A 16419-nucleotide genomic window follows, 5' to 3' on the forward strand; every position below is an offset into this window, starting at 1 on the left:
CGGGCCTTTTGTGCTAGGCTGGGCATTGATTTGTCTTTTTCTTCCACATTTCATCCTCAGACAAATGGCCAGACCGAGCGAACTAATCAGACTTTGGAAACTTATTTGAGATGCTTTGTGTCTGCTGATCAGGAAGATTGGGTTGCTTTCTTGCCATTGGCCGAGTTCGCCCTTAATAATCGGGCTAGTTCGGCTACCTTGGTTTCGCCCTTCTTTTGTAATTTTGGTTTTCATCCTCGTTTTTCTTCGGGGCAAGTTGAATCTTCTGATTGTCCTGGTGTGGATTCTGTGGTTGACAGGTTGCAGCAGATTTGGGCTCATGTGGTGGACAATTTGGTGTTGTCTCAGGAGGAGGCTCAGCGTTTTGCTAACCGTCGTCGGTGTGTTGGTTCCCGGCTTTGGGTTGGGGATTTGGTCTGGTTGTCTTCCCGTCATGTTCCTATGAAGGTTTCTTCCCCTAAGTTTAAGCCTCGGTTTATTGGTCCTTATAGGATTTCTGAGATTATCAATCCGGTGTCTTTTCGTTTCGCCATCCATAATGTTTTCCATAGATCTTTATTGCGGAAATATGTGGTGCCCGTTGTTCCCTCTGTTGATCCTCCTCCTCCTGTTTTGGTTGATGGGGAGTTGGAGTATGTGGTTGAGAAGATTTTGGATTCTCGCTTTTCAAGGCGGAGGCTTCAGTACCTTGTCAAATGGAAGGGTTATGGACAGGAGGATAATTCTTGGGTTTTTGCCTCTGATGTCCATGCTGCTGATTTGGTCCATGCCTTTCATCTGGCTCATCCTGATCGGCCTGGGGGCTCTGGTGTGGGTTCGGTGACCCCTCTTCAAGGGGGGGTACTGTTGTGAATTCTGCTCTTGGGCTCCCACCAGTGGTTGTTGGTGGTAGTGCAGTTGTCTTGGGGTTGTAATCCAGGGCAGGTGTTTCTGCTGATTGCAGCTCTATTAGGTATTTAGGTGTGCAGGATCCATGAGTCCGTGCCAGTTGTCCATTGTACTTGGAGGGATTGCATCTCTCTCTGGTTCCTCATTCCCTGCTGCCAAATTCAGCTAAGATAAGTGTCTGTTTTTTTTTTTGTCTCTGTGCACACATGCAGTGTGCTTTGCAATTCAGTACAATTCATTGTGTTTTTGTCCAGCTTAGACTTTGTTTGGATTTTTCAGTCATGCTGGATTCTCAGGAGATGCAGATATACTTTCTATGTCTTTAGTTAGATGTAGAATATTTGTATTATCTGCTGTGGATATTTTTAGGATTTTTATACTGACCGCTTAGAATTCTGTCCTATCCTTTTCTATTTAGCTAGAAGTGCCTCTTTTGCTAAATCCTGTTTTTCTGCCTGCGTGTGTCTTTCCTCTTATACTCGCAGTCAATATTTGTGGGGGGCTGCCTATCCTTTGGGGTTCTGCTCTGAGGCAAGATAGAATTCCCATTTCCATCTATAGGGGTATTTAGTCCTCCGGCTGTGTCGAGGTGTCTAGGACGTGTTAGGTACATCCCACGGTGTCATGATTCTCAATGGCGAGAGAACATAGCCCAGCATATATGAGAACTAGCTCTTGGAAGATGGAAACTATACTGACCATGAACTAAACCTGCCGCACAACTAGAAGTGGCCGGGTAGCATGCCTACGTTTTTTAACCCTAGATGCCCAGCGCCAGCCGGAGAACTACCTAATCCTAGCAGAGGAAAAGACAGTCCTGGCTCACCTCTAGAGAAATTTTCCCAAAAGGCAGACAGAGGCCCCCACATATATTGGCGGTGATTTTAGACGAAATGACAAACGTAGTATGAAAATAGGTTTAGCAAAATCGAGGTCCGCTTTCTAGATAGCAGGAAGACAGAAAGGACACTTTCATGGTCAGCAGAAAACCCTATCAAAACATTATTATGAGATTATGGGTTATGAGATTGCAACCATGGCAATCCCAGCACCAAAACATCATGTAGATTATACAGCACCAGAAAGCGAATAACCTCCTGGTGATCCGGATTAACACGCATAGTCACTTGTGTCCAGTATTGTGGTTTATTACTAGCCAATGGGGTGGAGTCAATCCCTTTCAGAGGTATCGGAGCCTCCAGTGGCTCCAAATCATACCCACAGCGTTTGGCAAAGGACCAATCCATAAGACTCAAAGCAGCGCCAGAGTCGACATAGGCGTCCGCGGTAATAGATGACAAAGAACAAATCAGGGTCACAGATAGAATAAACTTAGACTGTAAAGTGCTAATTGAAACAGACTTGTCAGGCTTCTTAGTACGCTTAAAGCATGCTGATATAACATGAGTTGAATCACCACAATAGAAGCACAACCCATTTTTTCGTCTAAAATTCTGCCGCTCGCTTCTGGACAGAATTCTATCACATTGCATATTTTCTGGCGTTTTCTCAGTAGACACCGCCAAATGGTGCACAGGTTTGCGCTCCCGCAGACGCCTATCGATCTGAATAGCCATTGTCATGGACTCATTCAGACTCGCAGGCACAGGGAACCCCACCATAACATCCTTAATGGCATCAGAGAGACCTTCTCTGAAAATCGCCGCCAGGGCGCACTCATTCCACTGAGTAAGCACAGACCATTTGCGGAATTTTTGGCAGTATATTTCAGCTTCATCTTGCCCCTGAGACAAGGACATCAAGGCCTTTTCCGCCTGAAGCTCTAAATGAGGTTCCTCATAAAGCAACCCCAAGGCCAGAAAAAACGCATCCACATTGAGCAACGCAGGATCCCCTGGTGCCAATGCAAAAGCCCAGTCTTGAGGGTCGCCCCGGAGCAAGGAAATTACAATCCTGACCTGCTGTGCAGGGTCTCCGGCAGAGCGAGACTTCAGGGACAAAAACAATTTGCAATTATTTTTAAAATTTTGAAAGTGAGATCTATTCCCCGAGAAGAATTCAGGCAAAGGAATTCTAGGCTCAGACATAGGTGCATGAACAACAAAATCTTGCAAATTTTGTACCTTTGTGGCGAGATTATTCAAACCTGTAGCTACACTCTGAAGATCCATTTGAAACAGGTGAACACAGAGCCATTCAAGGATTAGAAGGAGAGAAAGAGAGGAAGGCTGCAGTATAGGCAGACTAGCAAGTGATTCAATTAAGAGCACACTCAGAACTAGAGGGGGAAAAAAAAAAAAAAAAAAATTGTAGCAGACTTCTTTTTTCTCTCCTTTCTCAGCCAGTAATTTAACCCTTTTTTGGGCCGGTCAAACTGTCATGATTCTCAATGGCGAGAGAACATAGCCCAGCATATATGAGAACTAGCTCTTGGAAGATGGAAACTATACTGACCATGAACTAAACCTGCCGCACAACTAGAAGTGGCCGGGTAGCATGCCTACGTTTTTTAACCCTAGATGCCCAGCGCCAGCCGGAGAACTACCTAATCCTAGCAGAGGAAAAGACAGTCCTGGCTCACCTCTAGAGAAATTTTCCCCAAAGGCAGACAGAGGCCCCCACATATATTGGCGGTGATTTTAGACGAAATGACAAACGTAGTATGAAAATAGGTTTAGCAAAATCGAGGTCCGCTTTCTAGATAGCAGGAAGACAGAAAGGACACTTTCATGGTCAGCAGAAAACCCTATCAAAACACCATCCAGAAATTCCATTAAGACTCTAGCATTAACTCATAACACCAGAGTGGCAATTTCCGATCACAAGAGCTTTCCAGACACAGTAACGAAACAGCAGCTGTGAACAGGAACAAAATGCAAAAACACACAAGGACAAAAGTCCAACTTAGCTGGGAGTTGTCTAGTAGCAGGAACAAGCACAGAAGGCTTCTGATTACATTGTTGACCGGCAAGAAACTGACAGAGGAGCAAGGTTATATAGCGACTCCCACATCCTGATAGGAGCAGGTGAACAGAGGGGATGATGCACACAAGTTCAATTCCACAAGTGGCCACCGGGGGAGCCCAGAATCCAATTTCACAACACCACGGCTACTTCTAGTTGCGGTGTTAGTTTAGGGTTTGCGGTCAGTACAGGTACCACCTACTCCTGAGAAAGTCTCTCATGCAGCTCCAAGGTCACCGGATCATAACAGGTTTACAAGCCAGAAAATCAGTACAAACAAACACATAAACAGGACACTAGCACATAAGCTGATGTTAGGAGTGTGTAACGATGAAAGACTGCAACTGACCTAGCTTATTCTTGCACATACTAGATATTCTGACCCCGCAGTTCCTAATGGCTCCTACGTGGGCTGGAATATTCCTAAAAACAGGCAAAACGATGGTATTTCAGACCAATGCTGCTTAAAAGGCCATCGATCACTTCACATTCCTCCTAAGGAACCCGTGGGCAGAGCAGAGCAGAGTTTTTCCCTAGTTTTAACTCAAAGGATTAGTAGTATACAAAATAACAAACTAAGCTTTACTTACCCTTTCCCAGTCCATGTATGTTGAAAATAAACCCATTTAGTTGAAAACCTCAAACCTGAGAAAGCAATTAAAGACTTCTCCCTTTTCAACAATTTTAGTCCATAGGTTCAATAATGAAGAAAATAACAAACTAGCCTTCACTTTCCCTTCCAAGATCAGGTGCTGCGTCTCTGCCATGGTCTTTATTAATCGGCTGCAGTAGTGACAGAGCTGCAGCCAATCGCTCAGCTCAGCAGCATAAGACATGGAGCCAAGTGATCATCTGCTGCGCTGTCGATGTGACCATCATGACAGCGGATCAACAAAGACCGCAGCAGAGAAGCAGTGCTGGACCTGGGGGAGTAAATAAAGCTCACTTTGCTATTTTTTGACATCACTGAGCCTATGGGCCAAAATAGTAAAAAATGGAGAAGTTTTTAATTGTTTTGACAACTTTAAGGTTTGTAACTAAATCGGGTCATTTGCGAGATTTGGTGATGGGAGCAAATTTCAAACTGAATAGGCCAATCAGGAGTTTTCTTCTCATGCTTCAACAATCATTTACTGCATAATTTTTGGGCACATAATAAAACTCTGCAGAGAGCTTTTGGGGCTATTTTCATTGTCTTGTGTGTGGTGGAGACATTGGGGCTGAACACTCCTCTGTGTATAAGTGTGTCAGTCAGTTACAGTGCAGTGAGAACTGCATGTCCCAGGTGGCAGCCAGAGGAGTGGGAAAATGCATCGACATTCTGTTCCTAGTTAATTATTTTATCAGACAGATTCTAGCGTGTTTAGTGTTCCGCCATGATTTGGGTAAACCAAATAAATACAAAGATGAAGAACAATTTTTTCCAAGGTGCGGGAGGTGGGTCAAAAATCCCCCCCAAAATTGATTTTGCTGTAATTTTCCAGCTTAATTGTAGTTTACCAGCCTGATTTTAAGTTTTATTAAATAGGGGGCCCTTTAATGGTGACAGTAGACATTTCCATTGCTCATCAATTTCAATTTTTCATAAAAATCTTTGCCTTGCTTTAACCCCAACCTTGACGTTTCTGATCACAGGGCACAAATCCCACCATGAGCTCTAGATCCTCTTTCCTTATAGCATGCTGAATGCTATCCTGCACAATTTGCACTTTCAAAGAATGCCAGCACCCTGCCATTGATCTATGTGCGGTGTGATCCATTATTTATCCGCGCCATCCCATGGGTAATGCATATGTATCATCGCTTGTTTAATATTTACCTTCTGCGTGGAACCGGACCATAGACTATAAACTGAATACATTGCGTCTTCGGTTAATTGGATGCAAAGTCCATCGTGATGAGGAGTCTTGAGCTAATTATTCTGCCACGCTCCGTCATTTAAAGGGTATTAACACTGATACATGTCATTGTGCAAAGAGTTAAGGGCCCCCCTTGCACACTCCCCTTTTTCCCTGGCTGGCACTTAAACTGGTAGTAATAACAACCCCCTGAGGACATCAATAGAGTCACAGTGTTGAATAATCGCAGAGTATCAGGCAAGGATCCTTGCAGCAGCAGGTCCATTGCCTGTGACATCACACTTGGAGCTTGCATCCAGCGTAGTTGCTTTGATTAGCCAGTCTGTGGGTCTGTCTGCGTCTTCCCCATCCTTCCTACTGGAGCATCCTGCCTTGAGGAAGGGCTTTCTATACTATATACCAAGGCACAGAGGGAGGAAAGACTTCCAAGCACCGATCAGGGGAGCTGCAGCATGAAACCTATCCCTGCCTGCCACTTACTATCTCTTCTCCTGCCTGCTATGGTTCTCAGCACCAGGTGAGCAGGGAAAGCATGCTTTGTATCAGGGCTCATTGTGTGGGATACTACGCTGCTTTTCATCACCATTGCTGTATTTTACAGCACGCAGTGCTCCATGGCATGAACCAATATCTGCCTTGGATGTGCACGCAGAGCGGATTCTGCAGGGCAGCACTGGAGGGGTTAAGCCTAATGCATTTTGGTGAAGTTGGCAGGTTGCTCTACGAAGGGTTAACGCATTCTGGGAAATTGGCTGCAATCTACGGTGTTTGGGTATGCGAGATGCTGAATTAACCATTGAGAGTATCGATGTTACTAAATCGTCGCTAATAACTGATTTTTAATCGCTTTCTATATAAAGTCGGGATTTCGGAAATACTTTAACAAAGTTGTATCGGGTTTTTTTTTTGGCCAACTGGGGCAGCGCTGTAGTGATCGCTATTGTTCCATGTGTTTGTAGTGTTGGACTATGTAGATGGAGATGAGGCTTTCATGTATAGGACCATTGGGTTCGGGCCTCAGATTTGGTGCCGGTTCTGCAGCATTCTGCTATACGAGACCATGAGGTCATCTGCATTATGTATTGGACGGACGGTATCTGGATGCTTTGGTTATTAAGAGGTTAATAAGCCCAATGGAGGGTTATTAGGAGAGGGCTGAGTATTCAGTATAAAAGTGCGATAAATCCAGTGAGAGTTGTGGCATTGATATTCCAGGCTGTTTCTGGATTATCGCCCTCTGATACAAAGTCTGGTTATCTGTGTGAATGATGAAAAGTTGCTTCAGTGGACGGTACAATATCTGTCATTGTTCGGTGAGGCTGCACCATGCAGCGTGCCGTCTGCCCTCACCATGCCCTTCCCACCAATCACAGCCACAAGGACAGACCCTGGGAGTTTATTTTATTAACCCCTCTAAGGATTGTACCAGTCCCACAGTCTGTTATGCATCGTCTCATTAAAACAATGGCTGGAGCGATGGAGGCAGCGTGGTGACGGAGCTGGCGGGTCGCACCGTGTGTCGCCATCAGCTGACCTGTGGATATTCCTGGAGTGATAGAAGGACATTGTAGTGACTGAAGGTCTGCGAGGTGATGGAGTCTCTAGTAGCACTGGGGTAGGGGAAAGTAGAGATGAAAGGACAGCCATGTTTCCAGAGTTCTCCTCAAAAGCCCAGCACCACAGGAGGCCACCACAGCTCCAAACAAGTGTGGAGACAGAACATTCAAACTGGATGCTCAGAATTAGAAAAAAAAATAACATAAATATGTCAGGAACAGCGCCACTCTTGTTTTCAGGTGGTGTGTGGTATTACAACTGCTACATTCACCACTGTGAGAATACATTACAATATATACATGTATATATATATATATATATATATATATATATATATATATATATATATATATATTCATATTTTCGTTCGCTTTTTGTAGTAAAAACAGATCCATATACACATGCTAGAAAACATTATTATAAATATATATATATATATATATATATATATACGTGTGTATATATATATATATATATATATATATATATATATATATTTGTAAGTATATATATGGACCTATTTTTATTTAAAAAAGAAAAAACAAACAAACAAAAATATATACATATATGTATGTGTGTGTGCTTTATTTTTTTTTATAAACCAGGGCCATCCTTGTCCATGGATCTTGTGAGTTATTGTAACTTATCCTTACAGAGGTGAATGTTGCAGAATTGCAATGCTAGACACTGCCTGAAAACAAGAGAGGCGCTGTTCCTGATGAAAATAAATAAATAAAGAGAGCATTTTCCTATTTCTAAACTTCTTTAGGATAATGTGGCACTTTAAAGATTCTTATCGTGCTGCAGTGAAGTCACACATTACGCTACTTGATCCTATTCTGTACATTATTAACACCATAATACCCCTCCTGAATTTTTCCAATCAGATAGTTAATTTCAATTTAATATCTTTCTCAGTGGATCGTACATATAAATTTAAGCTATTTAAAGAGCAATCAATGTGAATGAATATGACATGTATCTCGCTGCCGTATCACAAGATCTGTATTTATCAAAGCCATCCACAGAATCAGCAGGACCCCAGGATGTGTCTTCGGCTACTTTCACACTAGCGTTAACTGCAATACGTCGCAAATGCGTCGTTTTTGCGAAACGCCGCATCCAGCAAAAGTTTTTGCTGGATACGTTGTTTCGTCATAGAGTAACATTAGCGACGCATTTGCGACGCATTTGCGACGCATTTCCAAACGGTGAATGCGTTTGGCGGCGTTTGGGCGTATGGTAGCGGTCCGTCGGGAGAAAAAAACGTTACATGTAACGTTTTTTGCTCCCGACGGTCCGCTTTTTCCGACCGCGCATGCGCAGTCGGAACTCCGCCCCCACCTCCCCGCACTTCCCCGCACATCACAATGGGGCAGCGGATGCGTGGGAAATATGCATCCGCTGCCCCCGTTGTGCGGCGGAGACCACACTAGCGTCGGGAACGTCGGCCCGACGCGCAGCGACGGGTTGTTCCCGACGCTAGTGTGAAAGTAGCCTTACTCCATATATCTGGGCATCATACATAACACTGCACAGCGGGACACACTATACTCCTACACATGGCTGAAGATGGCTGGTTCCATAAAATGTACTATGTATTTGGAGCAATATGTATAACTTTCTATAATAACTCATGAAATGCATGAACATGTTTGCATCTCTACTTTTAGCCACTTGAAGACGTATTTTAGTTTTAACAAAAAAGTATATTGTATATGTAATAGTTCATATTGATTTTCAAGATCGCTGCTTGCTGCCATTAAATAGAAATCTTCACTCATTGGTATGATTAAACTCTGATCGAAGTGTGATCCGATTCATATGTGGAGAACATAGTGAAAAAAATGTCCACATCTGCTTCATTCTGTCAGTCCGTTGAAAATTGGACTGCACTCAGATGTCATCCGAGTGCAGTCCGATGGTTTCAATTAATTGAGTGACTTGCACGGCCGAGTGCGATCTGAATATCAGATAAAAGTCGGGCATGCAGCGATTTTTTTCCTTGGATCAATGCTGCCCGAGGAAAAAATCCAAAATGTGCACGACCCCATAGAATAACATAGAATGTGATTCGATGTTTTGTTGGATCACACGTACCAAATAATTGCACCGCCCTCAGTGGAAATAGTTCTGCTCTGGACGTGTGATAATGACTTCTTTCATTTAAAGTTGTGTCTTTTTTGAAACTATGAACCTTATTGTTGCAGCAAGCAAAAAAATTGGATCTTCAAAATTGTATAACTTTTTTATTCTTTTCAAATGCGCCCCCTTTAAATCTTTTTACCGTCATTTCTCTTGTAAGTCGTTAGTCTTTAAGTGCTCGCATCCACGGACTGAAGATGGCAGCAAAATAAACAGAGAACAAAGTATAAACTTCCACATGAAAAGTTTATTTCTAGTGTTAAATCCTTATGTCCAAGGTAGTAAAATGGGGGGAAAATGCAGATTTGTGCTACACACAAATGCTACAACTATTACTATTGTAGTTGTATGTGGGGAAACATCTGGACTGTGTCCCCTCTTCTGTGGGGCTTTGGCTTCTGACTGCTTCAGGATTCTATCATTACACTTACCTATAGTGAAAAACTAAGGAAAATAATATTCAATGCATCAGGGAACACTTCTTCCATCATAGGACTGTGTTACTGTTTGATATAAATCAGTGGAGCTTAATAAAATAAAATATGAAAATATTATTAAAATGATTAATAAATATTACATAGTTATTGCTAAATATTAAAATAGGAATTCTATGTATTAGGAATATACATTTGAACATGTACCTAACAGCTCTCCAATACTGAGCTCAGGGATTTAGCTTTCCAATAATTTGATAGAGTATTTTCACTTTAAAGAAAACTTTCTAAGCGTTGCCAGGACTCAGAGAAATCCTATGAGTCCTTCTTCCTCCTCCCACACATTTAGATTGACAGATCTTCCGTCTACAGACACTTTCCAGAAAAGCTGTCAGTCACTCTGTGTGGGCGGTGGAAGTCTTTCTCTAGGAGTCCTGACGGCATATAAACATCATGACAGTCCTCCTTCAGATCATAGGAAACTATAGATTGCATTTTCTATTATGTCTTGATGGTCATTTTGGAGAAGTTAAAGCGCCACTTCAACGTTTTGCGTTTTTTATTTAATCCCCAGAGAGGTTCCCCTAATATATTTTCCCTGGCCATAGTATTATACTCACCAGCTGCTTCTTCATCTGCTACCGGTGCATCCCCGGTTGGTCTTCTACAGGTTGTGACTAGTGATGACTGATGAGCGAGTATACTCATTGCTCGGGTTTTCCAGAGCAACAAGAGGAAAACCCGAGCAATGAGTATATTCGCTCATCACTAGTTGTGACCTGTCGGATCACTCCAGTGGTTGCTAGGCCATACAGAAGTCACTATTCAATGTAAGTCTACGAGAGCCAGAATGGGACCAGAACGAGGCTCTCATAGACTTACATTGAGCGCTTGTGACCTACCTCTGACTTCTGGTCAGTTAGAAGTTGAGGTCACAAGATAATGGAGGAGGACCGGAGCTGCAGTTGGTCACTATAATACTAGGGGGCAAGGAGTACTAATGACTTCACTCAAGCCCTGAAATAAAACAAAATGCTGGAGTGCTTCTTTAACTACAGGAAACACAGTCATGGATCTTGTCTTCTTTGGTTTAACCAACAAAATAAAAGTTGATCTTGAGTTTCTTTTACGTCAACCGGTATGACTACACATGTCAAGTGACATAACATAATTAGACGAATATTTTTGTAAGTAATAGTTTTGTTTTCTTCTATAACTTCATATGAACCCTTATATATAGTGTTGAGCGATACCGTCCGATACTTGAAAGTATCGGTATCGGATAGTATCGGCCGAAAAGTATCGGATATCGCCGATACCGATACCCGATACCAATACAAGTCAATGGGACACCAAGTATCGGAAGGTATCCTGATGGTTCCCAGGGTCTGAAGGAGAGTAAACTCCCCTTCAGGCCCTGGGATCCATATTAATGTGTAAAATAAAGAATAAAAATAAAAAATATTGATATACTCACCCTCTGACGCGCCCTGGTTGTAACCGCCAGCCTCCGTTCATAAGAATGAGCGCTTGAAAGTCCTTAGATGACGTCGCGGCCTGTGATTGGTCACAGAGCGGTCACGTGACCGCAACGCGACCAATCACAAGCCGCGACGTCATCTAAGGTCTTTCAAGTGCTTGAAAGACCTTAGATGACGTCACGGCTTGTGATTGGGCGCGTTGCGGTCACGTGACCGCTCCCCGACCAATCACAGGCCGCGATGTCATCTAAGGACTTTCAAGCGCTCATTCTTATGAACGGAGGCTGGCGGTTACATCGGTAAGGTCCAGGCTGCGTCGGAGAGGTGAGTATATCAATATTTTTTTATTTTTTTCTTTATTTTACACATTAATATTGATCCCGATACCGATTCCCGATACCACAAAAGTATTGGATCTCGGTATCGGAATTCCAATACAGCAAATATCGGCCGATACCCGATACTTGTGGTATCGGAATGCTCAACACTACTTATATATCAAATTTAGATTTTTAGTCAAAAATCCCCTTTAAAGAGCCACTCCAGTGCTTTTTTTTACTAGAGTGGTGCCACTAATCTAGGTTTCCTTGCCTTAGCATTATACTCACCAGCCGGCGTCTTGATCTTTTATCAGTACCACTCCATTTGTCTTCTGCAGATTGGGACCTGCAGGATCACTCCAGTGGTTGCTGGGCGAGCCAGAAGTCTCTACTCAATGTAAGTCTACAAGAGCCAGAACGAGGCCAGAACGAGGATCTCGTAGACTTACGTTGAGAGCTTGTGACCGTTACCTCTGACTTCTGGTCAGTCACAAGCTGCGGCCTGAATATGGTTGTGCAGGGAAGAGCATAAGATAGCGGCTGGTAAGGATAACACCAGGGTCATCGACCTTACGTTGTCACCACTCCAGCACCTGAAGTGGTGCTTCAAAACTGAAGCAACTTTCTTGTAGGAGGAAACGTTGGTAGAAGTTTCTGCGATGTTGGATGGATCTACAATTTAATGTGAAGTACTATATAGTATGTGTAAGAAGAATTCTTAATCTGGAAAATAAAAAAAGGCTCCAACATTTGTGAAAACTCCAGTATTGATAAAACCTTTATGAAGTTTGACAATAACTGCAGGGAGCGCAGATGTTTTTCTGATGAGTGATTTTACAAATTGCATACTGTACTTGGAGAAACTACGGAAGGCTGCATAAGTCCCTGGTGCTTGGGAAATCTATTTTCTTGTCGACTTCCAGTGGTGTTAAAAATCCATATCAATCATTGTTATAAATTATGATAGTGGGTGTTTGTTGTTTCATGGACTTTGTTGAGAAAAAAAAAAGTGTTTGACGTGACGTGATCCATCAAGTATACAGCCCCAGTAGAGTGTTAACACATTTACTGGGTAATTACTGAGAACTTCAGTGAATGCGATTCTACATCTGCTGGAAATAGACTTGTTCTTCATTAAATACCTTTAAGTCTTCTTCTCAGTTCACTGATATGTGGGGTTAATTATTGACTTTTGTTTTGTAATGCTAAGATTTATTGACAGGCATATTCAATGTACACGACATCATGGTAATTGGTTAGTTCCTAACCTTCCAGATTGGTAATTACTAAATTAATAATCCTTAGTTTCCATAAGTGTTAGACCTTTTTTCACAAGTCTCGCTATTATTGATAGAACTGTAGAGGAGCAACTTTAAAAAACTCATAAATTAAGAGGAATTTAAAGAGAATCTGTTACCTACTTTTTCGTATATAAGCTTCGGCCACCACCATCAGGGGCTTATCTACAGCATTCTGTAATGCTGTAGATAAGCCCCCGATCTATCCTGGAAGATAAGAAAAACAAGTTAGATTATACTCACCCAGGGGCGGTCCGTTCCGATGGGCATCGCGGTCCGGGTCCGGTGCCTCCCATCTTCATGCGATGACATCCTCTTCCTTGCTTTTGTCGCGGCTCCTGCACAGGCGTGCTTACCTGCCATGTTGAGGGCAGAGCAAAGTACTGCAGTGCGCAGGCGCCGGGAAAGGTCCGAGAAGCCCAGTGCCTGCACACTGCAGTACTTTGCTCTGCCCTCAACATGGCAGGTAAGTATGCCTGTGCAGGAGCCACGACAGAAGCAAGGAAGAGGATGTCATCGCATCGACCTGAACTGCAACTCCCATTGGACCGGACCGCACCAGACCACCCCCCTAGGTGAGTATAATCTAACTTGTTTTTCATCTTTCAGGATACATCGGGGGCTTATCTACAGCATTACAGAATGCTTATAGCTGAAAAAGTAGGTGACAGATTCCCTTTAAGTACCGGTAATTAATCCAATAGGGAACATATCTGCAGGGTACCTGATACAAGGGAGGAGAAGTTGGGCAAATTCCTAGATACACTCGCAAGGAAACATCAATGTACAATTTTTGTTGAAATCCCTTAGCTTAGGTGTCCTGTGGGTGGTCCGTCTTAGTTGTTGACAGCTTCCCCTGTACAAGCACAGAGATGGCTGACAATCACTGAGCGGAAAAACACCAAAGCATGATAAATAGAGGGGAGGGAAGGAGGTAAAAATATATATTATGCTCCTAGGCTCTTGCCTAGCTTGTTCTTCTCCTAGCTTCTTATAGGTCCTCTGCTCCCTCGTTCTCTGCGGGTCTCTTCTGTTCTTCTGGCACTGACTCCCATTTAAACACATAGAGGGTGATGGATGTCATCGATGTCACTGACATGTGTTGTCTACGTTGACCTCAGTGTCGGATGAACCAAAGAAAATTTCATATTCGCTAGAATGCAAAACTTTGTGGAAAATCGCACCAAATTTGCGGATCATTTTGCTGATATCTATTACCTGTGCATAGGACAGCATTCTTAACATAATACTTTCCTTTTAAAACCTTTATAAAAATCTATGTACCTGATTCATCAAAGCTTTAATCTTCTGGTGAAAAAAACTTTGAAATGTCTCAAAATGTTGGTGCAACTTGTGGCTGTGCTAAAACTGTGGCATTCTGACACCATTTTCACCCATAAAGTGGGTGACATGTAGCTGTGCTATCCCCACTAGTCAATTCATGATAAGTGGTGGTGATATTCCCTATGTCAGAAGTCTTACTCTGGTCCCAAACTGGAGTAAGATTTGTGGTGAGGCACACGCCACTTTTTAGGCACCCCTGATTCATTAAAAAGCCTGCACCTCCTAATGAATCAGGAGCATCTGACTCCAGCAAACCCCCCTTACCAAGACCAGCCTGAATAACACTGATTTGATGATTCTGGGCCATTCAGGTTTGTCTTTATATGTATTTATATATTTTCTTATTTCTAATGCTTTTTGTTTTGGAGGTTTTCCTCCCTTATGCACTTTACTTGAAACCCCAGTTTTGCCGCCACCCTTGTGGAGAGCAAATGTGACCCCTGTGGCCTCTAAGGTTCATTGTGCCTGAAGGTTCTCACTTTTGAAGGTTTGTACTTTATGTTTTGCTCATCACCGGTTTATATTTTTGCTTGTCTTACTTTGCATTATTCCTTCATAAAACAATCAGAAACATGCAGAGCTGTGGTAGAGCTACTAGACTATATATTACTAGATATACAGTATAGTCTAGGTTGTATGAAGCTATAATATGATCAGGTGCATGAAACCTAAGTCTGGTCAGAAGACCTGGAATATTAAAACTATTAAGCCTTGATATGCAAGAATAGTTAGTTTTAAATGGTCACTGTCACTTCAACAAACGTCGCATAAATCCATAGTACAAGGAAATATAAGAAGCTTTGTATTATATATTATCAGAGAAATATTCTTCTTTCTCCTCGCACGAGCCACTTCTCCCCTTCCTACATACATAATTTACTCTAAATAATAGAGTCTTTTTCAATAGAAGATTGTCTGCCAGTTCACTGAGGGATCAGATTATAGCTGCATGTATAAGTATATGTAAAGTGGACGGAGAGAAAGGTGGAGAAGCATAGAGAGAGAGAATGAATGAGGCACAGAGACCATGCTACTTCCTTCTCATGTTGTATCTAAACCCAGCACTGGATTCACAGCTACACTGTACACTCCTTCTTTACAATATCCGCCATTCTGCTACTGCTGTATTATTTTGTCTTTAATAAGACATAAAAGGATTATTTTGGAGGTTATTTAATGTTTCAACTACATAAAACAACTTAAGAAAATGATGATATGGCAAAGTACAGAAAGGTGAAAGAGACGTTTTTCCTTCTCTTTTGTGTCCTCCGCTCCCTCCGGTTATGTATTCATATAAATATTCTGAATCTTTTTTCTTTGTTGTCGTTGATTTATAAGTGTATCACTGAACTCAAGAGGAATAATCCTTCTCAAGATAAATGTACCTTCCTGCCAAGCACATATATTTATTTCTCTCAGCACCGGCTGTCTGGTTTTGTCATACAGTATAAGATATGTCATAGAAAATTCTGTCCTACTTTGTGAACTTGCTCGCCCTAGGTCAGCCGAGCAAGACGCGGTGAGACAATGTAAGCAGGTGCGCTGGCAAAATGATATTAATTGAACATCAGACTGGTGTTCTGATACTTCAAGGTGAACTGTACATAACATATATTCAACCTCTAGAGATAGAGGCATAGAGATGATTTAAGATCTGACAACTGGAATTTCCACTATTTAAAAACCATAGAACTTGTCATTTCTAGTAAAGTACAAAGTGTCTGCTTGATTCTCTAGTAAAAGGGCCACAGCTGACACACTGAGCGATGACTATAAAGGTGATTTGGATTTCTGAAATGTGCACTGCCCCCTCAGGCCTCTGCTGTGTATTACACAGTAGGAGGAATTTATTAGTAGCAAATAAAAGTAGGACACCTGAAACATTACGTGCCAATATATATCACAATGATGCAAGGTGTGTAAGACTGATGATTTGGGGCATCATGCAAGAATTCAGGCAATTTTCTCTTCCTTAGGACACATCCAATGCCCTCTTTATACATTTATTTGCAGAAAATTAATGGTGCACAGGAGATACATTTCTTTCCGCATGTAACGGTGGGATCTTTTATTGATTACATAAAGCATTCTGAATTCCCCTGATGAAGCTGAATATAGGCAGAAACGCGTCGGGTAAATACTTACCGCCAGTATCTAGTGATGAGCGA

The 16419-nt window shown here is 42.3% G+C and overlaps 1 protein-coding gene across 1 annotated transcript in view; it reads left to right on the top strand.

The window, feature by feature from the left end:
- Positions 1-5883: 5883 nt before the first annotated feature.
- LUZP2 (leucine zipper protein 2) overlaps positions 5884-16419 on the top strand; it is a 1211598-nt gene continuing 1201062 nt past the window's right edge. The window contains exon 1 of the mRNA XM_077288026.1: positions 5884-6189. Within this exon, the coding sequence (XP_077144141.1) occupies positions 6125-6189 (65 nt within the window). The 5' untranslated portion in view covers positions 5884-6124. The remainder of the gene's footprint in view (positions 6190-16419) is intronic.

Source organism: Ranitomeya variabilis, chromosome 2, assembly GCF_051348905.1.
Source record: "Ranitomeya variabilis isolate aRanVar5 chromosome 2, aRanVar5.hap1, whole genome shotgun sequence".
In the NCBI taxonomy this organism is placed as follows: domain Eukaryota; kingdom Metazoa; phylum Chordata; class Amphibia; order Anura; family Dendrobatidae; genus Ranitomeya; species Ranitomeya variabilis.